General features: G+C 64.7%; 1 protein-coding gene across 1 annotated transcript in view; it reads left to right on the top strand.

Annotated features, from left to right (window-relative positions):
• The window catches only part of RYR1 (ryanodine receptor 1), a gene marked incomplete at its 5' end in the record, with an annotated part of 140,086 nt that overhangs the window by 112,384 nt on the left and 2,532 nt on the right, over nt 1-25,170 (top strand). Inside the window, 33 exon segments of the mRNA NM_001303199.1 lie at nt 535-594; nt 1,905-2,042; nt 2,931-3,043; nt 3,124-3,220; nt 3,855-3,961; nt 4,057-4,108; nt 4,242-4,319; nt 4,401-4,500; nt 5,621-5,700; nt 5,816-5,892; nt 11,083-11,156; nt 12,030-12,047; nt 13,199-13,279; nt 14,985-15,073; nt 15,158-15,286; nt 16,931-17,035; nt 17,480-17,561; nt 17,669-17,856; nt 19,473-20,127; nt 20,129-20,187; nt 20,190-20,352; nt 20,355-20,629; nt 20,875-20,948; nt 21,078-21,246; nt 21,338-21,424; nt 21,508-21,756; nt 22,781-22,911; nt 23,558-23,600; nt 23,702-23,832; nt 23,908-23,968; nt 24,607-24,746; nt 24,748-24,752; nt 24,997-25,133. Coding sequence (NP_001290128.1) covers nt 535-594; nt 1,905-2,042; nt 2,931-3,043; nt 3,124-3,220; nt 3,855-3,961; nt 4,057-4,108; nt 4,242-4,319; nt 4,401-4,500; nt 5,621-5,700; nt 5,816-5,892; nt 11,083-11,156; nt 12,030-12,047; nt 13,199-13,279; nt 14,985-15,073; nt 15,158-15,286; nt 16,931-17,035; nt 17,480-17,561; nt 17,669-17,856; nt 19,473-20,127; nt 20,129-20,187; nt 20,190-20,352; nt 20,355-20,629; nt 20,875-20,948; nt 21,078-21,246; nt 21,338-21,424; nt 21,508-21,756; nt 22,781-22,911; nt 23,558-23,600; nt 23,702-23,832; nt 23,908-23,968; nt 24,607-24,746; nt 24,748-24,752; nt 24,997-25,133 — 4,047 coding nt within the window.

The following is a 25,170-nucleotide window of genomic DNA, read 5'->3' as shown; positions in this document are numbered from 1 at the left end:
GTTGGGGACGTGTTGGGCACGCGATGGGGAGGCAATGGGGACGCGTTGGGGACATGATGGGGACACATTGGGGACACATTGGGGATGTGTTGGGGACACGTTGGGGACGCAATGGGGACACGTTGGGGATGCGTTGGGGACGTGATGGGGACGCAATGGGGACGTGTTGGGGATGCGTTGGGGACACATTGGGGACGCTTTGGGGATGCGTTGGGAATGCATTGGGGACACGTTGGGGACACATTAGGGACGTGTTGGGGACGCATTGGGGATGCGTTGGGAACACGATGGGGACGCGTTGGGGATGCATTGGGGACATGTTGGGGACACATTGGGGATGCGTTGGGGACGCGTTGGGGATGCATTGGGGACGCGTTCGGGACACGTTGGGGACGTGTTGGGGACGTGTTGGGGATGCGATGGGGACACGTTTGGGACATGTTGGGGACGCGATGGGGACGCATTGGGGACGTGTTGGGGATGTCGCCCCGGTGGGACAGCCCCTGACGTGGCCGTGTCCCCTCCCCACTGCAGAAGGACACGGATGAAGAGGTGCGGGAGTGCCTGAACAACAACCTGCACCTGCAGGGCAAGGTGAGGGGGGTGTCCCCAGTGTGTCCCCAGTGTGTCACCAATGTGTCCCCAATGTGTCACCAATGTGTCCCCAATGTGTCACCAGAGTGTCCCCAGTGTGTCACCAGTGTCCTCAATGTGTCACCAATGTGTCCCCAGCATGTCCCTGATGTGTCCCCAAAGTGTCCCCAGTATGTCACCAAAGTGTCCCCTGTGTGTCCCCAAAGTGGCCCCAGTGTGTCCCCAGTGTGTCACCAATGTGTCCCCAATGTGTCACCAATGTGTCCCCAATGTGTCACCAGAGTGTCCCCAGTGTGTCACCAGTGTCCTCAATGTGTCACCAATGTGTCCCCAGCATGTCCCTGATGTGTCCCCAAAGTGTCCCCAGTATGTCACCAAAGTGTCCCCTGTGTGTCCCCAAAGTGGCCCCAGTGTGTCCCCAGTGTGTCCCCAAAGTGGCCCCAAAGTGTCCCCAGTGTGTCCCCAATCTGTCCCCAGTGTGTCCCCAAAGTGTCACCAAAGTGATCCCGATGTGTCCCCCATATGTTCTCAGTGTGTCACTGAAGTGTCCCCAATGTGTCCCCAATGTGTCACCACAAAGTGTCATGAAAGTTACCCGAACATGTCCCCAATGTGTCCCCAGGGTGTCCCCAACATGTCCCCAATGTGTCACCAAAGTGTCACCAAAAGGACCCCGATGTGTCCCCAGGGTGTCCCGAACGTATCCCCAGAGTGACCCCAGCATGTCCTTGATGTGTCCCCAAAGTGTCCCCCATTGTGTCACCAAAATGACCCCAGTGTGTCCCCAAGGTGTCCGCAACATGTCCCCATGTGTCCCCCACATGTTCCCAATGTGTCCCCAATGTGTCACCAAAGTGTCCCCCAGTGTGTCCCCAAAGTGACCCCAGCGTGTCCCCAATGTGTCCCCAAAGTGTCCCCCAGTGTGTCTTGAAAGCAACCCCAATATGTCCCCAAAGTGACCCCAGCATGTCCCCAATGTGTCCCCAAAGTGTCCCCCAGTGTGTCTTGAAAGCAACCCCAATGTGTCCCCAAAGTGACCCCAATGTGTCTCCAGTGTGTCCCCAAAGTGTCCCCAATGTGTCCCCAAAGTGTTCCTCAGTGTGTCCCCAGATGTCCTCAAAGTGTCCCCCAGGTGTCTCCAACGTGTCCCCTGTATGTCCCCAACTCATCCCCATCGCATCCCGTTATGCCCACCATTGTATCCCCTGCACGTCCCCCAGTGTCCCCCAGTGTCCCCCACCTCCCCACGGTCCCCTTGGTCCCCTCGCTGCCCCCCCTGACCCCCCCCCCCGACCCCCCTTTGCCCGCAGTGTGAGAACTCGTCGGCCATGCGCTGGCAGCTGGCTCTGTATCGCGCCATGGCCGGCAGGGCTGAGGACTCTGACAGCCCAGAGAAAATCGTGAGACGAGTGCAGGAGGTGTCAGCAGTGCTGTATCACCTGGAGCAGGTGGGGGGCCGGGGGGCTGGGGGGTGATGGGGGTCCTGGGGGGTAATGGGGGGTCCTAGGGAGGGTGTATGGGGGTTCTGGGGGGAGTTAAGGGCTCCTGGGGGGTGATGGGGGGTCCTGGGGGGTGATGGGGGGTCCTAGGGGGGGTGTATGGGAGGTTTTGGGGGGAGTTAAGGGCTCCTGGGGGGTGATGGGGGGTCCTGGGGGGGTGTATGGGAGGTTTTGGGGGGACTTAAGGGGTCCTAGGGGGGTGATGGGGGGTCCTGGGGGGTGATGGGGGGATCCTGGGGGGGTGTATGGGAGGTTTTGGGGGGACTTAAGGGGTCCTGGGGGTGATGGGGGGTCCTAGGGAGGGTGTATGGGAGGATTTGGGGGAGTTAAGGGGTCCTGGGGGGTGATGGGGGGTCCTAGGGAGGGTGTATGGGAGGATTTGGGGGGAGTTAAGGGGTCCTGGGGGAGATACATAGGGGGTGGGATGGCCTGGGGGGCCCTTGGGGGGATGTATGAGGTGTCCTGGGGGGGATACAAAGGGGGGGGGAGTCCTGGGGGGGCTGGGGGCTCCTGCGAGGGTCATGGGGGGGGGGGGATGTATGGAGGGTTTGAGGAGGATTGTGAGGGGTCTTGGGGGGGATACGTATAGGGGGTGGGGATCTGGGGGGTCCTGGGGGGGTACATAGGGGGAGTGGGAGGGTCTGGAGAAGTCGGGGGGGTCTTGGAGGGGTCTGGGGGGGGATGTATGGGGGGTTGTGGGGGAGAACAGGGGAGAATGGGGGCTCTGAGGGGGGATTGGGTTGATGGGAGGGGGCTGAGGAATCCTGGAGTGGAATGGGGGATCTGGGGGCGATCCGGGGGTCCCTGGGGGTGGTCTCAGGGATGCCCCCCCCCCAGACGGAGCACCCCTACAAGTCCAAGAAGGCGGTGTGGCACAAACTGCTCTCCAAGCAGCGGCGCCGCGCCGTGGTCGCCTGTTTCCGAATGACGCCGCTCTACAACCTGCCCAGGTGGGTCTGGGGGCGACCGTATGGGGGGGGGGGCAACTGGGAGCCCACTGGGGGTAACTGGGAGCCACCCCCCCCCCCAGGCATCGCGCCTGCAATATGTTCCTGGAGGCCTACAAGCTGCTGTGGTTGGTGACGGAGGAGCATCCCTTCGAGGACCGCATGATTGACGACCTGGCGGTGGGTGGGGGGGGGCTGGGGGGGCTGGAGGGGGGGTTAAGGGTTGGGGGGGGGCACAAAAGTGGGTTTGAGGGGACACGTGGGGGTTTGGAGGTACGCATTGGGGCATCTGGGGGCACAAATGGGGGGTCTAGGGGTACACCTGGGGGGTCTGGGGGCACAAAAGTGGGTCTGGGGGCACAAACGGGGGGCCTGGGGGTGCACACTGGGGGTCCGGGGGTACAACGTGGGGGTCTGTGGGCACAAAAGTGGGTCTGGAGGCACACATGGGGCTCTGGGGGTGCCTAGGAGAGTCTGGGGGTACCCAAAGTGGGAATTAGGGGCACATATGGGGGTCTGGGGGCACATATGGGGGTCTGGGGGTGCACATTGGGGTCTGGGGGTACACCTGGGGGGTCTGGGGTTGCCTATGGGTGTCTGGGGGCACAGAAGTGGGTCTGGGGGCGCACATTGGGGGTCTGGGGCTACATTTGGGGGGTCTGGGGGTTCACACAGGGGGTCTGAAGGTGCACATGGGGGGTCTGGGGGTGCACATTGAGGGTCTGGGGGCACAAAAGTGGGTCTGGGGGCACACATGGGGGTCTGGGGGTGCGCATGGGGGTCTGGGGGCCTACATTGACCCCAGACCCCACAGAAATCAGGGGAGGAGGAGGAGGAGGAGGAAGAGGAGAAGGACAAGAAGCCAGACCCGCTGCATCAGCTCATCCTGCACTTCAGCCGCACGGCGCTGACCGAGAAAAGGTGGGACCCCCCCCCAAAAAAATTAAATAAAGGGGGAAGTGACCCCCCCCAAATCGGGGTCCGCCCCACTGAGCCCACCCCGCTGTGCCCCACAGCAAGTTGGAGAAGGATCACCTGTACATGGCGTACGCGGGTATCATGGCCAAGGTGGGTGCTGCGCCCCGGAGGTTATGGGGCAGAGGGGTTGGGGGTCCCCACCACCCCACTGTGGGACCCCCGCCCCGTTGTGGGACCCCCGCCCCACTGTGGGACCCCCGCCCCATCGTGCCCCTCCCCGCAGAGCTGTCACATTGAAGAAGGGAATGAAGAGGAGAAGGAGGAGAAGAAGGAGGAGGAGGACCCGGAGGATTCGTTTGAGGTGGGTGGGGGTCCCGAAATGGGGTGGGGGTCCCTCTGCCCCACAGCCGCCCCCCCCCCCGACCCCGTTGTGCCCCCTTAGGAGAAGGAGATGGAGAAGCAGAAGCTGCTGTACCAGCAGTCGCGGCTGCACACGAGGGGAGCAGCTGAGATGGTGCTGCAGATGATCAGCGCCTGCAAAGGTGAGGAGGGGTCCCGGGGGGCCTCAAAATGAGGGGACCTGGGGGGCACGAATGGGGGTCCTGTGTACCCCATAGGGGGGCCTGGGCTACCCCAAAAAGTGGGGGTCTGGGAGACCCACGTGGGGTCATGGGGAGACCAGATAAAGTGGGGGTCTGGGGGCACCCAGAGGGGGGGGGGGGGCACATGTGAGGGTCTGGGGTGCCCATGGGGGTCTGGGGGCACAAAAATGGGTCTGGGGGTGCCCATGGGGTCTGGGGGTACAAGTGGGGGTCAAGGGGTGCCCATGGGGGTCTGGGGGCACAATAGTGGGTCTGGGGGTGCCCATGGGGGTCTGGGGGTACAAGTGGGGGTCTGGGGGTGCCCATGGGGGTCTGGGGGCACAGAAGTGGGTCTGGGGGCACACGTGGGGGTCTGGGGACACACGTGGGGGTCTGGGGGCATAATAGTGGGTCTGGGAGTGCCCATGGGGGTCTGGGGGCACAGAAGTGGGTCTGGGGGCACACGTGGGGGTCTGGGGGTGCCCATGGGGGTCTGGGGGCACAATAGTGGGTCTGGGGGTGCCCATGGGGGTCTGGGGGTACAGGTGGGGGTCTGGGGGTGCCCATGGGGTTCTGGGGGTGCGTGTGGGGGTCTGGGAACACAGAAGTGGGTCTGGGGGCACACGTTGGGGTCTGGGGGCATAAAAGTGGGTCTGGGGGGCCCATGGGGGTCTGGGGGTACAGGTGGGGGTCTAGGGGTGCCCATGGGGGTCTGGGGGCACAGAAGCGGGTCTGGGGGCATAATAGTGGGTCTGGGGGCATAAAAGTGGGTCTGGGGGCATAATAGTGGGTCTGGGGTATCCATGGAGGTCTGGGGGCACACGTGGGGGTCTGGGGGCATAAAAGTGGGTCTGGGGTATCCATGGAGGTCTGGGGGCACACGTGGGGGTCTGGGGCATAAAAATGGGTCTGGGGTATCCATGGAGGTCTGGGGGCACACTTGGGGGTATGGAGGCATAAAAATGGGTCTGGGGTATCCATGGAGGTCTGGGGGCACACACGGGGGTCTGGGGGTCCACGTGGGGGTCTGGGGCGCCCACGGGGGTCTGGGGGCTGCGTTGGTGACGTCGCGTTCCCGCAGGGGAGCGGGGGGAGATGGTTTCCTCCACGCTGAAGTTGGGGATCTCCATCCTCAACGGGGGAAACGCCGATGTGCAGCAGGTGGGCTCCGTCTGTCCATACGTCCGTCCGTCCGTCTGTCCGTCCGTCTGTCCGTCCGTCTGTCCGCCCGCTCACGTGTCCGTCTGTCCGTCTGCCCTTTCACTCTCCGGAGCAGAAAATGTTGGATTACCTGAAGGAGAAACGTGAGATCGGATTCTTCCAAAGCGTCCAGGCGCTGATGCAGACCTGCAGGTGGGGGGGGGGGGACACCCCTCAATGCCCCACCCATGTCCTGGGGGTCCCAGTGGGGTGGGGGGAGTCTCACTGGGGTTGGGGGGGTCCCTTAGGAGTGGGGGTCCCACTAAGGTGTGGAGGTCCCATTGCAGAGGGGCCCCAGTGGGACTGCGGGGGTCCCTTGGGGGTGAGGGTCCCATAGGGTTGGGGCCCATTGGGTGGGGGTCCCAGTGGGATTGGGGGGTTCTCATGGGGGCGGGGGTCCCATTGGGGTATGGCCCCAGTGGGGCGGGGGTCCCATAGGGGTGGGGTCCAATTGGGGTGGGGTCCCATAGGGTGGGGGTCCCATTGCAGAGGGGGTCCCATTGCAGAGAGGGTCCCATAGGGTGGAGGACCCATTGGGGTGGGGTCCCATAGGGGCGGGGGTCCCATAGGGGTGGGGTACCAATGGGGTGGTGGCTCCATAAGGCTGGGTCCCATAGGGGCGGGGGTCCCATAGGGCGGGGGTCACATTGGGGCGGGGGTTCCATAAGGTGGGGGTCCCATAGGGTGGGGGTCCCATTGGGGCAGGGTCCCATTGGGATGGCGGTTCCATAGGGCGGGGTCCCATTGGGGCGGGGTTCCCATAGGGTGGGGGTCCCATAGGGTGGGGGTCCGATAGGGCGGGGGTCCCATAGGGTGGAGTCCCATTGGGTGGGGGTCCCATAGGGGTGGGGTCCCATAGGGTGGGGGTCCCATAGAGGTGCAGTCCCATAGGGTGGGGGTCCCATAGGGCGGGGGTCCCATAGGGCGGGGTCCCATAGGGGTGGGGTCCCATAGGGTGGGGGTCCCATAGAGTGGGGGTCCCATAGGGGTGCGGTCCCATAGGGTGGGGGTCCCATAGGGTGGGGGTCCCATAGGGCAGGGGTCCCATAGGGCGGGGGTCCCATTGGGTGGGGGTCCCATAGGGCGGGGGTCCCATAGGGTGGGGGTCCTGTAGGAGTGGGGGACCCATAGGGCGGGGGTCCCATACGGTGGGGGTCGCATGGGGTGGGGTCCCATAGGGGTGGGGTCCTATAGGGTGGGGGTCCCATAGGGCGGGGGAACCATAGGGCGGGGGTCCCATAGGGCGGGAGTCCCATAGGGGTGGGGTCCCATTGGGGCAGGGGTCCCATAGGGGTAAGGTCCCATAGGTCGGGGTCCCATAGGGTGGGGGTCCCATAGAGGTGCTGGTCCCATAGGGGTGGGGTCCCATAGGGTGGGGTACCCATAGGGTGGGGTCCCATAGGGGTGGGGTCCCATAGGGTGGGGTCCCATAGGGGTGGGGTCCCATAGGGTGGGGGACCCATTGCAGAGGGGGTCCCATAGGGGTGGGGTCCCATAGGTCGGGGTCCCATAGGGTGGGGTTCCCATAGGGCGGGGGTCCCATAGGGGTGGGGTCCCATAGGGCGGGGGTCCCATAGGGGTGGGGTCCCAAAGGAGTGGGGGTCCCATAGGGGTGGTGGTCCCATAGGGCGGGGGTCCCATAGGGCGGGGGACCCATACGGCGGGGGTCCCATAGGGGTGGGGTCCCAATGGGGCAGGGGTCCCATAGGTGGGGTCCCATAGGGCTAGGGTCCCATAGGGTGGGGTCCCATAGGGGTGGGGTCCCATTGGGGGCGGTCCATAGGCGGGTCCCATGGGTGGGTCCCATAGGGTGGGGGTCCCATAGGGCAGGTGGTCCATAGGCGGGGGTCCCATGGGGCGGGGTCCCATGGGCAGGGGGTCCATAGGGTGGGTCCCATTGGGGTGGGGGTCCCATAGGGCGGGGGTCCCATTGGGTGGGGTCCCATAGGGGTGGGGTCCCATAGGGTGGGATCCCATAGGATGGGGTCCCATAGGCGGGGGTCCCATAGGGTGGGGGTCCCATAGGGTGGGGTCCCATAGGTGGGCCCATGGGGCAGTGGTCCCATAGGCGGGTCCCATAGGTGGGGACCCATAGGGTGGGTCCCATAGGCGGTCCCATGGTGGTCCCATGGGGTCCCATAGGTGGGGTCCCTAGGGTGGTCCCATAGGGGCGGTCCCATAGTGGGGGTCCCATAGGCGGGGTCCCATAGGGCGGGGTCCCATAGGGTGGGGTCCCATAGGGCGGGATCCATAGGGGGGTCCCATAGGCGGGGTCCCATAGGGGTGGGTCCCATAGGTGGGGTCCCATAGGGTGGGTCCCATAGGGGGGTCCCATAGGGCGGGTCCCATAGGGTGGGGTCCCATAGGCGGTCTGGGGGTCCCATAGGGGACCCATGGGGTCCCATAGGGTGGGTCCCATAGGGTGGGGTCCCATAGGGGGACATAGGCGGGTCCATAGGTGGGTCCCATAGGGGTGGGGTCCCTTTGGGGGGTCCCATAGGGTGGGGTCCCATAGGGGGTCCCATGGCGGGTCCCATAGGGCGGGCCATAGGGCGGGGGTCCCATAGGGCGGGGGTCCCATTGGGTGGGGGTCCCATAGGGTGGGGTCCCATAGGGCGGGGGTCCCATTGGGTGAAGTCCCATAGGGGTGGGGGTCCCATAGGGCGGGGGTCCCATAGGGGTCGGGTCCCATAGGGCAGGGGTCCCATAGGGTGGGGTCCCATTGGGGCGGGGGTCCCATAGGGTGGGGGTCCCATAGGGTGGGGGTCCCATAGGGCGGGGAACCCAAACGGCGGGGGTCCCATAGGGTGGGGGTCCCATAGGGGTGGGGTCCCATAGGGCGGGGGTCCCATTGGGTGGAGTCCCATTGGGGCAGGGGTCCCATAGGTGTGGGGTCCCATAGGGTGAGGTCCCATTGGGGCGAGGGTCCCATAGGGCGGGGGTCCCATAGGGGTGGGGTCCCATATGGCGGGGGTCCCATAGGGCGAGGGTCCCATAGGGGTGCGGTCCCATAGGGCGAGGGTCCCATTGGGGCGAGGGTCCCATAGGGCGGGGGGCCCATAGGGGTGGGGTCCCATATGGCGGGGGTCCCATAGGGCGAGGGTCCCATAGGGGTGCGGTCCCATAGGGCGAGGGTCCCATTGGGGCGAGGGTCCCATAGGGCGGGGGGCCCATAGGGTGGGGGTCCCATAGGGCGGGGGTCCCATAGGGCGGGGTTCCCATAGGGGTGCGGTCCCATAGGGCGGGGGTCCCATAGGGTGGGGGTCCCATAGGGCGGGGGACCCATAGGGTGGGGGTCCCGTAGGAGTGGGGGACCCATAGGGCGGGGGTCCCATACGGTGGGGGTCGCATGGGGTGGGGTCCCATAGGGGTGGGGTCCTATTGGGGCGGGGGTCCCATTGCAGAGGGTGTCCCATAGGGTGGAGGTCCCATAGAGGTGGGGTCCCATAGGGTGGGGTCCCATAGGAGTGGGGTCCCAATGGGGTGGGGTCTCATTGGGGTGGCGGTTCCATAAGGCTAGGTTCCATTGGGGCAGGAGTCCCATTGTAGAGGGGTCCCATTGGGGTGGGGGTCCCATAGGGGTGGGTTCCATTGGGGTGGCGGTTCCATAGGGCGGGGTCCCATAGGGGTGGGTTCCCATAGGGTCGGGGTCCCATAGGGGTGGTGGTCCCATAGGGTGGGGGTCCCATAGGGGTGGTGGTCCCATAGGGTGGGGGTTCCATTGGGGCGGGGTCCCGTGGGGGGGGGGTCCCATAGGGTGGGGTTCCCATAGGGGTGGGGTCCCATAGGGCGGGGGTCCCATTGGGTGGGGGTCCCATAGGGGTGGGGTCCCATTGGGGCAGGGATCCCATAGGAGTGGGGTCCCATAGGGTGGGGGTCCCATAGGGCGGGGGTCCCATAGGGGTGGGGGTCCCATAGGGGTGGGGTCCCATTGGGGCAGGGATCCCATAGGAGTGGGGTCCCATAGGGTGGGGGTCCCATAGGGCGGGGGTCCCATAGGGGTGGGGGTCCCATAGGGCTGGGGTCCCATAGGGCGGGGGTCCCATAGTGCGGGGTCCCATAGGGGTCGGGTCCCATAGGGTGGGGTCCCATAGGGGTGGGGTCCCATAGGGCGGGGGTCCCATAGGGTGGGGGTCCCATAGGGTTGGGTCCCATAGGGTGGGGGTCCCATAGGGGGGGGGTCCCATTGGGGCGGGGGTCCCATAGGGCGGGGGTCCCATAGGGGTGGGGTCCCATAGGGTGGGGGTCCCATAGGGCGGGGGACCCATACGGGCGGGGGTCCCATAGGGTGGGGGTCCCATAGGGGTGGGGTCCCATAGGGCGGGGGTCCCATTGGGTGGAGTCCCATTGGGGCAGGGGTCCCATAGGGGTGGGGTCCCATAGGGTGGGGTCCCATTGGGGGGGGGGTCCCATAGGGGTGGGGTCCCATAGGGTGGGGGTCCCATAGGGCGAGGGTCCCATAGGGGTGCGGTCCCATAAGGCGGGGGTCCCATAGGGCGGGGGTCCCATAGGGGTGGGGTCCCATAGGGGTGGGGTCCCATAGGGCGGGGGACACATAGGGCGGGGGTCCCATAGGGGTGGGGTCCCATAGGGTGCAGGTCCCATAGGGGTGGGGTCCCATAGGGCGGGGGACACATAGGGGTGGGTCCCATAGGGGTGGGTTCCCATAGGGTGGGGGTCCCATAGGGGTGGTGGTCCCATAGGGTGGGGGTCCCATAGGGGTGGGTTCCCATAGGATGGGGGTCCCATAGGGGTGGGTTCCCATAGGGTGGGGGTCCCATAGGGGTGGTGGTCCCATAGGGTGGGGGTTCCATTGGGGCGGGGTCCCATGGGGGGGGGTTCCCATTGGGTGGGGTTCCCATAGGGGTGGGGTCCCATAGGGCGGGGGTCCCATTGGGTTGGGGTCCCATAGGGGTGGGGTCCCATAGGAGTGGGGTCCCATAGGTGTGGGGTCCCATAGGGCGGGGGTCCCATAGGGGTGGGGGTCCCATAGGGCGGGGGTCCCATAGGGCGGGGGTCCCATAGTGCGGGGTCCCATAGGGCGGGGGTCCCATAGGGCGGGGGTCCCATAGGGTGGGGTCCCATAGGGTGGGGGTCCCATAGGGCGGGGGTCCCCTAGGGTGGGGGTCCCATAGGGTTGGGTCCCCTAGGGCAGGGGTCCCATAGGGCGGGGGTCCCCTAGGGCGGGGGTCCCCTAGGGTGGGGGTCCCATAGGGTTGGGTCCCATAGGGTGGGGGTCCCATAGGGTGGGGGTCCCATAGGGCGGGGTTCCCATAGGGTGGGGGTCCCATAGGGTGGGGGTCCCATAGGGCCGGGGTCCCACTGCCCCCTTTCCCCCTGCAGCGTCCTGGACCTGAACGCCTTTGAGCGGCAGAACAAAGCGGAGGGGCTGGGGATGGTGACGGAGGAGGGGACGAGTGAGTGGGGGGGACGGGGGGGGTTTGCGCCGGGACCCCCAGGGGGTGAAGGGTGGGGGGGGGGGGTCCCACTGCACTGCGTCCCCCCCCCCACCCCAATCCCCCACTGTTTATTGTGGTTCTGGCCCTAAAGACCCTCGTGCCCCCTATGCCCTACTATGCGTCAAAACCCTAAACCCCCCCCAGACCCTAAAAGACTCTCGCACCCCCCCCCCGAGACCCCCCCGTATCCCAATACCCCATGCCCTAAGAAATGCCCCCTCCAAAAGACCCTAATATCCCCAAATCCCCCATACCCTAAAACCCCACTGGAACCCTAAACCCCCCCCATACCCCAATACCCCCCCCAAACCCTACAGCCCTCCCCATCCCCTCGTATCCCAAAACCCTCCCCCCCCGCCCCGAAGCCCTAATACCCTCCGAACCCTAAAACCCCCCAGACCCTAAACCCCCCCCAAACCCTAAAAGACGCTAATACCCCCCCACACCCCAACCCCCCTTACCCTAATACCCCAAAATGCCCTAAATGCCCTCCCTGCATCCTAATAATGCCCCCATACCCCAATACCCCCCCAGACCCTAATACCCCAAAATGCCCTAATGCCCCTCATGCCCTAATACCCTCCAAACCCTAAATACCCCCCCAAACCCTATTACCTCCTCCAAAAGACCCTAATATCCCCCAAACCCCAATACCCCCATACCCCAATACCCCCCAAATCCTCCCCATCCCCTCGTATCCCAAAACCCTCCCCCTCCCCCCGAAGCCCTAATACCCTCCGAACCCTAAAACCCCCCCAGACCCTAAATGCCCCCAGACCCCAATACTCACCTCCTCTCTCCCCTTCTCTCCCATCCCGGTCCCGGCGGCAGTCATCAGCCGTGAGAACGGTAATTACCCCTAATTGTAGGGTCTGTAGGGTCTGTAGGGTCTGTAGGGCCTCCTGTAGGGTCTGTAGGGTCTGTAGGGCCTCCTTAGGGTCTGTAGGCTCTGTAGGGCCTCCTGTAGGGTCTGTAGGGCCTCCTGTAGGGCTGCGCCTGTAGGGCTGAGGGGTTGTCGTGGGGATCTGTAGGGCTGTAGGATTTATTGCGGGGTCCTGGAAGGTGGCTGTAGGCTGGGGGGTGTTGCTGTAGGGTCTGTAGGGTTGGGGTGTTGCTGTAGGGTCTGTAGGCTGGTGGGTGTTGTTGTAGGGTCTTTAGGGTGGTGGGTGTTGTTGTAGGGTCTGTAGAGTTTGGGGTGTTGCTATAGGGTCTGTAGGGTGTGGGGTGTTGCTGTAGGGTCTGTAGGGTGTGGGGTGTTGCTATAGGGTCTGTAGGGTGCGGGGTATTGCTGTAGGGTCTGTAGGGTGTGGGGTGTTGTTGTAGGGTCTGTCGAGCAGAGGGTGTTGTTATAGGCTCTGTAGAGTTTGGGGTGTTGTTATAGGGTCTGTAGAGTGTGGGGTGTTGCTGTAGGGTCTGTAGGGTGTGGGGTGTTGTTGTAGGGTCTGTCGAGCAGAGGGTGTTGTTATAGGCTCTGTAGAGTTTGGGGTGTTGTTATAGGGTCTGTAGAGTTTGGGGTGTTGCTGTAGGGTCTGCAGGGTGTGGGGTGCTGTTATTGTAGGGTCTCTGGGCTGTGGGGTTCTGGAGCTCTGGTGTCCCCTGCATGTCCGTCCCCGCTTGTCCCCAACCCCATGCTAACCCTGCTGCCACCCCGCGGTGTCACCCAGGGGGTCCCTCTGTCATCCTCTGGTGTCCCCGTGTGTGTCACCGTCGTGTGTCCCCTTGTCACCATCGTGTGTCCCCTTGTCACCGTCGTGTCCCCGCGTCCCCGTGAGGCGTCCCTGCACCGCCCCACAATGTCACCCCCCTCCCCCCCCCAGAATGTCCCTTCATGGGGTGTCCCCACCCTGGGGTGACCCTGTGCCATTTGGGGTGTCCCCACGCACCCCATTGCTGCCACCCCATGCTGTCCCCACGCCCGCCCCCTGTCCCCATGTCCCCCCCGTGTGACGCCGTCCCCATATCCCCCCCATAACCCCCCGTAACCCCCCACGCCCCCCCAGGGGAGAAGGTGATGTCGGATGATGAGTTCACGCAGGATCTGTTCCGGCTGCTGCAGCTGCTGTGCGAGGGGCACAACAACGGTATGGGGACGTCATGGGGGGCCGTGTGGGGCGGCCAGGGGGGATATGGGGCGGCCAGGGGGCCATATGGGGCAGCCAGGGGGCCATATGGGGTGGCCAGGGGGCATATGGGGCGGCCAGGGGGGATATGGGGCGGCCAGGGGGGATATGGGGTGGCCAGGGAGGGATATGGGGTGGCCATGGTGGGATATGGGGCAGCCAGGGGGCCATATGGGGTGGCCAGGGGGGCATATGGGGCAGCCAGGGGGGGATATGGGGCAGCCATGGGCCATATGGGGCAGCCAGGGTGGGATATGGGGCAGCCATGAGGCCATATGGGGTGGCCATGGGGGGATATGGAGTGGCCATGAGGCCATATGGGGTGGCCAGGGGGGGTACATGGTGGCTGTGGGGCCATATGAGGTGGTCAGGGGGCCATATGGGGCAGCCAGGGGGGATATGGGGCAGCCATGGGGGGATATGGGGTGGCCATGGGGCCATATGGGGCAGCCATGGGGGAATATAGGGCAGCCATGAGGCCATATGGGGTGGCCAGGGTGGGATATGGGGCAGCCATGAGGCCATATGGGGTGGCCATGGGGGGATATGGGGCAGCCATGGTGGGATATGGGGTGGCCATGGGGCCATATGGGGTGGCCATGGGAGGATATGGGGCAGCCATGAGGCCATATGGGGTGTCCATGGCGCCATATAGGGCAGCCATGGGGGGATATGGGGTGGCCATGGGGGGATATGGGGCGGCCAGGAGGCCATATGGGGTGGCCATGGGGGGATATGGGGTGGCCAGGAGGCCATATGGGGTGGCCATGGGGGGATATGGGGCAGCCATGAGGCCATATGGGGTGGCCATGGGGGTTATGGGGTGGCCATGGGGCCATATGGAGTGGCCATGGGGGATATGGGGTGGCCATGGCACCATATGGGGCAGCCATGGGGGATATGGGGTGGCCATGGGGTCATATGGGGCAGCCAGGAGGCCATATGGGGCGGCCATGGGGCCATATGGGGTGGCCAGGGTGGGATATGGGGCAGCCATGAGGCCATATGGGGTGTCCATGGCGCCATATAGGGCAGCCATGGGGGGATATGGGGTGGCCATAGGGGGATATGGGGTGGCTATGGGGTCATATGGGGCAGCCAGGAGGCCATATGGGGTGGCCATGGGGGGATATGGGGTGGCCAGGAGGCCATATGGGGTGGCCATGGGGGGATATGGGGCAGCCATGAGGCCATATGGGGTGGCCATGGGGGTTATGGGGTGGCCATGGGGCCATATGGGGTGGCCATGGGGGATACGGGGCGGCCAAGAGGCCATATGGGGTGGCCATGGGGGGATATGGGGCAGCCATGAGGCCATATGGGGTGGCCATGGGGGTTATGGGGTGGCCATGAGGCCATATGGGGTGGCCATGGGGGGATATGGGGCGGCCAAGAGGCCATATGGGGTGGCCATGGGGGGATATGGGGTGGCCATGGCGCCATATGGGGCAGCCATGGGGGGATATGGGGTGGCCATGAGGGGATATGGGGTGGCCATGGGGTCATATGGGGCAGCCAGGAGGCCATATGGGGCGGCCATGGGGGGATATGGGGTGGCCATGGGGGATATGGGGTGGCCATGGGGCCACATAGGGCGGCCATGGGAACATACACATGGGTCGACCATGGAGTTCTGCCCCATATCCTGACCCCAGTGTCCCCCCAGACTTCCAGAATTACCTCCGCACGCAGACGGGCAACACCACCACCATCAACATCATCATCTGCACCGTGGATTACCTGCTGCGCCTGCAGGTGGCTCTGAGCCCCCGCCCCCCATCCCCCCCAAATCCCCCCCCCCAATTCCCCACAGCCCCCCACTGACGTCCCGGCCCCCAGGAGTCCATCAGCGATTTCTATTGGTATTACTCGGGGAAGGACGTCATCGACGAGCAGGGAAAGCGCAACTTCTCCAAGGCCATGGCTGTGGCCAAGCAGGTCTTCAACAGCCTCACCGAGTACATCCAGGTGAGGGGGGGACCCCCAGGGGGGCTCCGGGGGGCCCCGAGGTCCACACGTGTCCCCAAGGTCCTCATCTCCTAAGGGTTCTGATGTCCCTGGATGTCCCCAATGTCCCCCCTGTCCCTGGGTGCCTCTGGATGTCTTGGGGTGTCACCAGGGTCCCCATATCCAGTGGATCCCAACATCCCTGGATGTCCCCAAGGTCCCCATTTCCAAGGGACCCCAACGTCCCCGGATGTCCTCAATGTCCCCATTTCCAAGGACCCCAATGTCCCTGGATGTCCCCAATGTCCCCTCTGTCCCTGGGTGCCCCTGGATGTCTTGGGGTGTCCCCAAGGTCCCCAGGTGTCCCCAAGGTCCTCATCTCCTAAGGGTTCTGATGCCCCTGGGTGTCCCCAATGTTCCCCTGTCCCTGGGTGCCCCTGGATGTCTTGGGGTGTCACCAGGGTCCCCATATCCAGTGGATCCCAACATCCCTGGATGTCCCCAACGTCCCCATTTCCAAGGGACCCCAATGTCCCTGGATGTCCTCAATGTCCCCATTTCCAAGGACCCCAATGTCCCTGGATGTCCCCAATGTCCCCTCTGTCCCTGGGTGCCTCTGGATGTCTTGGGGTGTCACCAGGGTCCCCATATCCAGTGGATCCCACCATCCCTGGATGTCCCCAATGTTCCCATTTCCAAGGGACCCCAACGTCCCTGGATGTCCCCAACGTCCCCATTTCCAAGGGACTCCAATGCCCCTGGATGTCCCCAATGTCCCCCTGTCCCTTGGTGTCCCCTGGATGTCTTGGAGTGTCCTCAACGTCCCCATTTCCAAGGGACACCAATGTCCCTGGATGTCCCCAATGTCCCTCCGTCCCTGGGTGCCCCTGGATGTCTTGGGGTGTCCCCAAGGTCCCCATATCCAGTGGATCCCAAAATCCCTGATGTCCCCAATGTCCCCCTGCCCCTCGATGTCCCTCTGTGTCTTAGGGTGTCCCCAAGGTTCCGATTTCCAACGGATCCTGACGCCCCCCAGGTGTCCCCAAGGTCCCCAGGTGTCCCCAAGGTCCTGATCTCCAAAGAGTTCTGATGCCCCTGGATGTCCCCAATGTCCCCCTGTCCCTTGGTGTCCCCTGGATGTCTTGGAGTGTCCCCAAGGTCCCCATTTCCAAGGGACCCCAATGTCCCTGGATGTCCCCAATGTCCCCCCTGTCCATGGGTGCCCCTGGATGTCTTGGGGTGTCCCCAGGGTCCCCCATATCCAGTGGATCCCTACATCCCTGGATGTCCCCAACGTCCCCATTTCCAAGGGACCCCAATGTCCCTGGATGTCCCCAATGTCCCCCTGTCCCTGGGTGCCCCTGGATGTCTTGGGGTGTCACCAGGGTCCCCATATCCAGTGGATCCCAACATCCTTGGATGTCCCCAAGGTCCCCATTTCCAAGGGACCCCAATGTCCCTGGATGTCCCCAATGTCCCCCCGTCCCTGGGTGCCCCTGGATGTCTTGTGGTGTCCCCAAGGTCCCCATATCCTAGGGGTCCCAACAACCCCCCAGGGCCCTGATCTCCGAGGGCTCCCCTGCCCCCGGGTGCCTCCAGATGTGCCCCCTCCCCCGGGGGTCCCCGCTGGCCGCAGCCCCCCCTGCCACAGCCCCCCACCCGCAGGGTCCGTGCACGGGGAACCAGCAGAGCCTGGCTCACAGCCGCCTGTGGGACGCCGTGGTCGGATTCCTGCACGTCTTCGCACACATGATGAAGAAGTTGGCACAGGTGGGGGCCTGGGGGGGGGGCACTGCGACCCCAAACCCCACACTAACCTGCTGTCCCCATGGGGGAGGGGTCCCCTGCGCTGTCTCCCCCCCGCCCCCCTGCCCACCCCCGATTTGGGGGTCCGCGCTCTGATGGAAGTTTCCGTCCCACCGCTGCCAGATGGGTCGGATGCCGGGACCCAGGAACGGCGTAAGGACCCCCCCGCTGCCCCCTCCCCCCACCTTGAGCCCCGCATGGCCTCGCTAACAGCCCCCCCCCCCCTCAGTGCCCCCCATCCCAGCCCCAAACCCACCCACCCACTCACCTTTGTGCTATGAGGAGCGGTCCTAGCGCTGGCTTTGCCCCCCCTGGATCCGGGGCCACAGCCGCTTTGGGAGGGGGGGCGGGGAGGGGGGGGCTGGCGCTGCCCCAGAGCTCACCGTGCCCCCCCTTCCCCCCCCTCAGGACTCCAGCCAGATCGGGCTGCTGAAGGAGCTGCTGGACCTGCAGAAGGACATGGTGGTGATGCTGCTGTCCCTGCTGGAAGGTGCGTCCCAACGGCGCCAGGGGGGTCCGCCGTGCCGCCCAGGGCGTCCCCCCCACCCACCGAGGGAGAGGGGGGGTCTGCCGTCTCATCCCCCTCCCTGCCCGCAGGCAATGTGGTGAACGGGACGATCGCACGGCAGATGGTGGACATGCTGGTGGAGTCGTCCAGCAACGTCACCATGATCCTGAAGTTCTTCGATATGTTCCTGAAGCTGCGCGACATCGTGGCCTCCGACGCCTTCCGCGATTACGTGACGGACCCGCGGGGGCTCATCTCCAAAAAGGACTTCCAGAAGGTGGGGGTGGGGGGTCCAAAAGGGGTCCTTCCCCAAAAAGAGACGATGCGTTCCAGTGGGGCAGTGGGGGAGTCTCCATCCCCATCCCATCCCCATCCCCATCCCATCCCCATTTCCATCCCATCCCATCCCCATCCCATCCCCATCCCATCCCATCCCCATCCCATCCCCATTTCCATCCCATCCCATCCCCATCCCATCCCCATCCCCATTTCCATCCCATCCCATCCCATCCCATCCCCATCCCCATCCCATCCCCATCCCCATTTCCATCCCATCCCATCCCATCCCATCCCATCCCATCCCATCCCATCCCATCCCATCCCATCCCCATCCCCATCCCATCCCATTCCATCCCATCCCATCCCCATCCCATCCCCATCCCCATCCCCATTTCCATCCCATCTCATCCCCATTCCCACCCATCCATCCCATCCCATCCATCCCATCCCATCCCATCCCATCATCCCATCCCATCCCATCCCATCCCATCCCACCCATCCCATCCCCATCCCATCCCATCCCCATCCCATCCCATCCCATCCCATCCCATCCCCATCCCATCCCATCCCATCCCATCCTCCATCCCATCCCATCCCCCATCCCATCCCATCCCATCCCATCCCATCCCATCCCATCCCATCCCATCCCATCCCCATCCCATCCCATCCCATCCCATCCCCATCCCATCCCATCCCATCCCATCCCCACCATCCCATCCCCATCCCATCCCATCCCATCCCATCACCATCCCATCCCATCCCATCCCATCCCATCCCATCCCATCCCATCCCATCCCATCCCCATCCCCATCCCATCCCCATCCCATCCCATCCCATCCCATCCCATCCCCATCCCCATCCCATTCCATCCCATCCCCATCCCCATCCCATCCCATCCCCATCCCCATCCCATTCCATCCCATCCCATCCCCATCACCATCCCATCCCATCCCATCCCATCCCATCCCCATCCCTGCCAGGGACCGGGTGGTGGTTGGGGTTGGACTCCTGGATCTCAGAGCTCATCTCCATCCTTCACATCTCAATGAAAGGGACGGGGTGGTGGTTGGGGTTGGCCTTGATCCTCCAGACGGTCCCATCCAACCTTCATCCATCAATGAAAGGGACGGGGTGGTGGTTGGGGTTGGACTCTTGGATCTCAGAGCTCTCCTCCAACCTTCACATCTCAATGAAAGGGACGGGGTGGTGGTTGGGGTTGGGTTGGACGCTCTTGGGGGTCTCATTCAACCTTTATGTCTCAATGAAAGGGACGGGTTGGTGGTTGGGGTTGGACTCTTGGATCTCAGAAATCCAACCTTCGTGTCTCAATGAAAGGGACGGGGTGGTGGTTGGGGTTGGACTCTTGGATCTCAGAGCTCTTCTCCAACCTTCGTGTCTCAATGAAAGGGACAAGGTGGTGGTTGGGGTTGGGTTGGACGCTCCTGGGGGTCTCATTCAACCTTTATGTCTCAATGAAAGGGATGGGGTGGTGGCTGGGGTTGGACTCTTGGATCTCAGAGCTCTTCTCCAACCTTCGTGTCTGCGCCAGGGTTGGGGTGGCGGCTCTCAGCAGGCTGGCCGCTCTCACAGCTGCCCCCCCCGTGTCCCACGCAGGCCATGGACAGCCAGAAGCAGTACGAGCCGTCCGAGGTGCAGTTCCTGCTCTCGTGCTCGGAGGCGGACGAGAACGAGATGATCGACGTGGAGGCGTTCGCCGGGCGCTTCCAGGAGCCGGCTCGCGACATCGGCTTCAACGTGGCGGTGCTGCTGACCAACCTGGCCGAGCACGTCCCCCACGACCAGAGGCTGCGCACCTTTTTGGAGCAGGCCGCCAGCATCCTGGAGTATTTCCGGCCGTTTCTGGGCCGCATCGAGATCATGGGAGCGGCGCGGCGCATCGAGCGCCTCTACTTCGAGATCAGCGCGGCCAACAAGGCGCAGTGGGAGATGCCCCAGGTGAAGGAGTCCAAGAGGCAGTTCATCTTCGACGTGGTCAACGAGGGGGGGGAGGCGGAGAAGATGGAGCTCTTCGTCAGCTTCTGCGAGGACACCATCTTCGAGATGCAGATCGCGTCGCGGCTCTCCGAGGAGGAGGGGGCGCGGGACGGGGGGGACGGGGACGAGGAGGAGGAGGAGGAGACCCCCGAGGGGGGTGGGAGCCCCCCGCCCGCAGAGCCGACCTCGGCCTTCGGGGAGATGCTGGGGGGGCTGCGGCGCGCGGTGGGGTCCCCCCAGCTGTGGAGGAGGAGGATCAGGAAGATGAGGAAGAAGGGGGGCAGGGAGCTGCTGTGGGACTTCGGGGCGGCCGTGTGGAGGGCGGTGGTCGGGGGGCTGATGGGGGTCTACGGGGCGGTGAGGGCGGTGGGCTGCGTGCTGTGGGTGGTGCTTTTCGGGGGGGGGTTGGTGGAGGGGGCGCAGAAATTGGGGTTGGCGGAGCTGCTGGGCAGCATGCCGGACCCCACGCAGGATGCGGTGGGGGGCGGAGAAGCCGGGGGGCTCCGAGCGGGGAGGGGGCTGTAGGGGGCGAGGAGGGGCAGGAGGAGAGCCCCCCCCCCGCAGAGCGGCCGCAGAGCAGCGAGGAGGAGGAGGAGGAGGAAGGAGCTGCGGTGGTGGTCGCCGCCCCCCCGGTGGCCTTCGGGGGGAGGAAGGACGGGGGGCACTACCGCATGGCCCCCCCCGATGCACCCGGAGGTCTGGGGGATATCGGGGAACCCCCCGGTGCCGAACCGCCCACCCCCGAGGGGACCCCGATCCTGAAGAGGAAGATCGGGGTAAGGGGGGGGCATGGGCGGGCTGGGGGGCCGGGGAGGGTTGGGGGGGGGTCCTGTGAGGAAGGGGGGGTCGGCAGAGACCTTTTGTGGGGGGGGATTTTGGGGCTGGGGTGGCAGGGGACAAAACACCCGAACTGGGGGGAGGAGGGAGGGGATCCCAGTTGCTCCCATGCGTGTTTTTTTCGGGGGGGGGGGGAGGGGGATGCTCTGTGACCCCACCCCCCCCCTCACTCTCCCCCCTGCAGGAGGATGGGAAGGAGGTGGTGGAGGAACCGCAGAAGGAGGAGGAGGAGGCGGCGGCCGAAACCGAAAAGGCCGAGTGAGTCTTGGGGGTGGGGGGGAGAGGGGACGGGGGGGCACAGCCCCAATGGAGCTGTGGGGAGGGGGCTGGGGGCTGGGGGCTGGGGGCTGTCCCTGACTCTGACCCCATTCTTTGCCTTCACTACAGTACGGAGAATGGAGAGAAGGGCGATGGGGGCGCAGAGGGGGGTCCGGAGGTGGAGACCCCCGAAAAGCAGCAGAAGGCGTCGCCCCCCCGGGAGCGTAAAGAGCCCCCCCCGCCCGAAGGGGCCTTCGAGTTCTGGACGGAGTTGGAGGTGCAGAGGGTGAAGTTCCTGGTATGGATACATGGGAGCTGCTGGGGGGGGGTTCTGGGGGGGTTCTGGGGACATCCATGGGGTGACCCTGTCTGTGCCCCCCCCCCCATAGAACTACCTCTCCCGCAACTTCTACAATCTCCGCTTCCTGGCGCTCTTCCTCGCCTTCGCCATCAACTTCATCCTCCTCTTCTATAAGGTCTGACCCACGGGCGGGGGAGCAGCGTGGTTGGGTTGGGGGGGGGGGCTGCAGGTCCGGCGCCCACCTGAAACACCCCACAGGTGTCGGAGCGGCCGCCGGGAATGGAGGAGGCGGAGTTGGAGGGGTCGGGAATGGCGGCGGTGTTGGACGGGATCGGAGACTTCGGGGACGGCGGGGACGGGGACGGCGGGGACGGGGAGGAGGAGCCGAGCGTGGTGTATTACTGCCTGGAGGAGAGCACGGGCTACATGCAGCCCGCCCTGCGCGCCCTGGCCGTGGCTCACACCATCGTGGCGTTCCTCTGCATCATCGGCTACAACTGCCTCAAGGTGACCCCCGCCCCGCAGCCCCCTATAGCCCCCCATAGCCCCCCATGGCCCCCTATAGCCCCCCATGGCCTCCCATGGTCACCTATAGCCCCCCATGGCCCCCTATAGTCCCCCATGGCCCCCCATGGTCCCCTATAGCCTCCCATGGACCCCCATAGCCCCCCATGGCCCCCTATAGCCCCCCCATGGCCCCCTATAGCCCCCCATGGTCCCCTATAGCCTCCCATGGACCCCCATAGCTCCCCATGACCCCCCATGGCCCCCTATAGCCCCCCATGGCCCCCATCGCCCCCCATGAGCCCCCATGGCAACCTATAGTCCTCTATAGCCCCCCATAGTCCCCTGTGGCCCCTTATAGCCCCCCATGGCCCCCTGCACAGCCCTCATCCTCAGCCCGCATTCCTAGGCCACGCCCCCTCGCCTTGGCCACGCCCCCAGTCACATCTGGCCACACCCACAGCCCTCAGAACCGGCATTCTGATGCCACGCCCCTTTTTCGTGACCACGCCCCCTCGCTTTTTGTCACGCCCCCTATTGCTCCGGCCACGCCCACTGCCTGCAACCTGAGCCGGCATTCCGATGCCATGCTCCCTTTCTTGGCAACACCCCCCGATCGCCCCTGGCCACGCCCACTCTTATGGTCCCCCCCCCATGGATTGGCTCGGTTTGGTCACGCCCCCTATTGACCACGCCCCCTTATTGGCCACGCCCCTCACCCTGAGCCAGTGCTACTACACCATGTCCCTTGCTTTGGCCACGCCCTCGGTCACCCCTGGCCACGCCCATTCTTACATTCTCCCCGCGCATTGGCTCTGCTATCGGGTTACGCCCCCCCCAGTGGCCACGCCCCCTCCTCTTGGCCACGCCCCCTCCTGGCCCTCATCTGCACGACTTGCTGACCCCATTGATCCCAAATCCCCACTGCCCTCACGTTCCCATTGACACCCCATCCCCGCTGACCCCGTGACCCCGCCATGACCCGCCGTGACCCCGCCGTGACCCCGTGACCCCTCCCTTCCCCCAGATCCCCCTGGTGATCTTTAAGCGGGAGAAGGAGGTGGCCCGGCGCCTGGAGTTCTCAGGGCTGTACATCACTGAGCAGCCGCCGGACGACGACGTGAAGGGGCAGTGGGATCGCCTGGTCCTGAATGCGCAGTATGGGAGCCCTATAGGGCCGGGGGGGTTTGGGTCCTGGGGGTTCCCATAGGGTGGGGGGAATGTGGGGTGGGGGGACCATCTGGGGGGGATGTGTAGGATGAGATTTTGGGGTCCTTATAGGGCTGGGGGGGGACAGGGGCTCCTGTGGGGTCCTTATAGGGCTGGTGCAATATGGGGTCCTGTGGGGTCCTTATAGGGCTGGTGCAAAATGGGGTCCTGTGGGGTCCTTATAGGGCAGGGCAATATGGGGTCCTGTGGGGTCCTTATAGGGCTGGAGCAATATGGGGTCCTGTGGGGTCCTTACAGGGCTGGAGGGATGTGGGGTCCTGTGGGGTCCTTATAGGGCTGGTGCAAAATGGGGTCTGATGAGGTCCTATGGGGACCTTGGAGGGCTGGGCATTATGAGGTCCTGTGGGGTCCTTATAAGGCTGGGCATTATGGGGTCCTGTGGGGTCCTTATAAGGCTGAGCCAATATGGGGTCCTGTGGGGTCTTTATACGGCTGGGCAATATGGGGTCCTGTGGGGTCCTTATAGGGCTGGGGGGATATGGGACACTGGGTGCTCAGTGTGCAGTACGGGGGATGTGGGGTCCCTACGGGAGTCTATGGGACCCCCCTCACCCCATTGTGTCCCCCCCCCCAGGTCCTTCCCTAGCAATTACTGGGACAAGTTCGTCAAGAGAAAGGTGATGGAGGGCTGCTGCCCCAACCTGGCCCTGTAGGACCGTGGGGGTCTTTGCCCCACAGCCTCACCCCACAAATCCCTCCCCCCATCTTCCCCCTGAAGGTGCTGGAGAAATATGGGGACATTTATGGCCGTGAGCGCATCGCGGAGCTGCTGGGGATGGAGCTCTCCAGCCTCGAAATCGGGGCACGGGGGGAGAGGAAACCCCCCCCCGACAACTCCGTGCTCACCTGGTGGGTCTGCGCGGCCGTGGGGTGCGGCCCCATAGCGGCCTGGGGACCCCACAGCTCACCTTGTGCCCCCTATAGGATCACCTCCATCGATATCCGCTATCAGATCTGGAAGTTTGGGGTCATCTTCACTGATAACGTGAGTGGGGGACCCCAAATCTCTGCTGACCCCACATCTCTGCTGACCCTGCATCCCACTGAGCCCGTTGACCCCACATGTCCGCTGACCCTATTGACCCCACTGACCCCATTGATCCCGCTGACCTCACATTCCCCTCATCCTCATGGGAGATGGGGTCACCCACAGCGCTGGAGATGTGGGGCAAGGGGTGACCCCACATCCCCGCTGACCCCACTGACCCCCCTGCCCCCGCATACCCACTGCCCCTACTGCCCCCACATCCCCATTGTCCCCACATCCCCACTGCCCCCACATCCCCACTGCCCCCACATCCCCACTGTCCCCACTGACCCCCCTGCCCCTGCATCCCCACTGTCCCCACTGCCCCCACATCCTCACTGCCCCCACATCCCCACTGTCCCCACTGCCGCCACATCCCCTCTGCCCCCACATCCCCACATCCCCACTGCCCCCACATCCCCCCTGCCCCCACATCCCCCCTGCCCCCACACCTCCCCCATCCTCATGGCAGATGGGATCCCAGCACTGGGGTTGCGGGGCAGACGCCGACCCCTCTCCATCCCCTGTTATCCCCACACCTCAGCCCAGGGGTGGGGGTCTGTGTGGGGTGGGGGGTGACCCCGCTGTCCCCGCAGTCGTTCCTGTACCTGACGTGGTATATGGCCATGTCCCTCCTGGGCCACTACAACAACTTCTTCTTCGCTGCACACCTCCTGGACATCGCCATGGGGGTGAAGACGCTGCGCACCATCCTGTCCTCCGTCACCCATAATGGGAAGCAGGTGGGGATGGGAGAGGATGGGTTGTGGGGTGGAGGGCGGCTATGGGGTGGGGCTGCGGGTTGGGGTCCATCGCATCATCTTGGGGTGTGGGGGCGGGGGGTCTCACCCCATTGGTGGCCCCCAGAATGACGGTGGTGGAGACGGTGGGGACAGTGGGATCGTGGGAGCAATGGTGAGGGCTGTGGGGTGGGGCTGTGGGACCCCACTGATGCTGTGGGACCCCGTAACGTCGCTCTGCCCTACAGCTGGCCATGACCGTGGGGCTGCTGGCTGTCGTCGTGTATCTTTACACCGTCGTGGCCTTCAACTTCTTCCGGAAATTCTACAATAAGAGTGAAGATGAGGATGAGCCCGACATGAAATGCGACGACATGATGACGGTGGGGGGAGGAGGGGGTCCTGGGCGCAGCTGGGGGT

The sequence above is a fragment of the Meleagris gallopavo genome, unplaced genomic scaffold (genome assembly GCF_905368555.1).
Source record: "Meleagris gallopavo unplaced genomic scaffold, MGAL_WU_HG_1.1 scaffold_10, whole genome shotgun sequence".
Classification (NCBI taxonomy): domain Eukaryota; kingdom Metazoa; phylum Chordata; class Aves; order Galliformes; family Phasianidae; genus Meleagris; species Meleagris gallopavo.
This window is presented reverse-complemented; position numbering and strand designations above follow the sequence as displayed.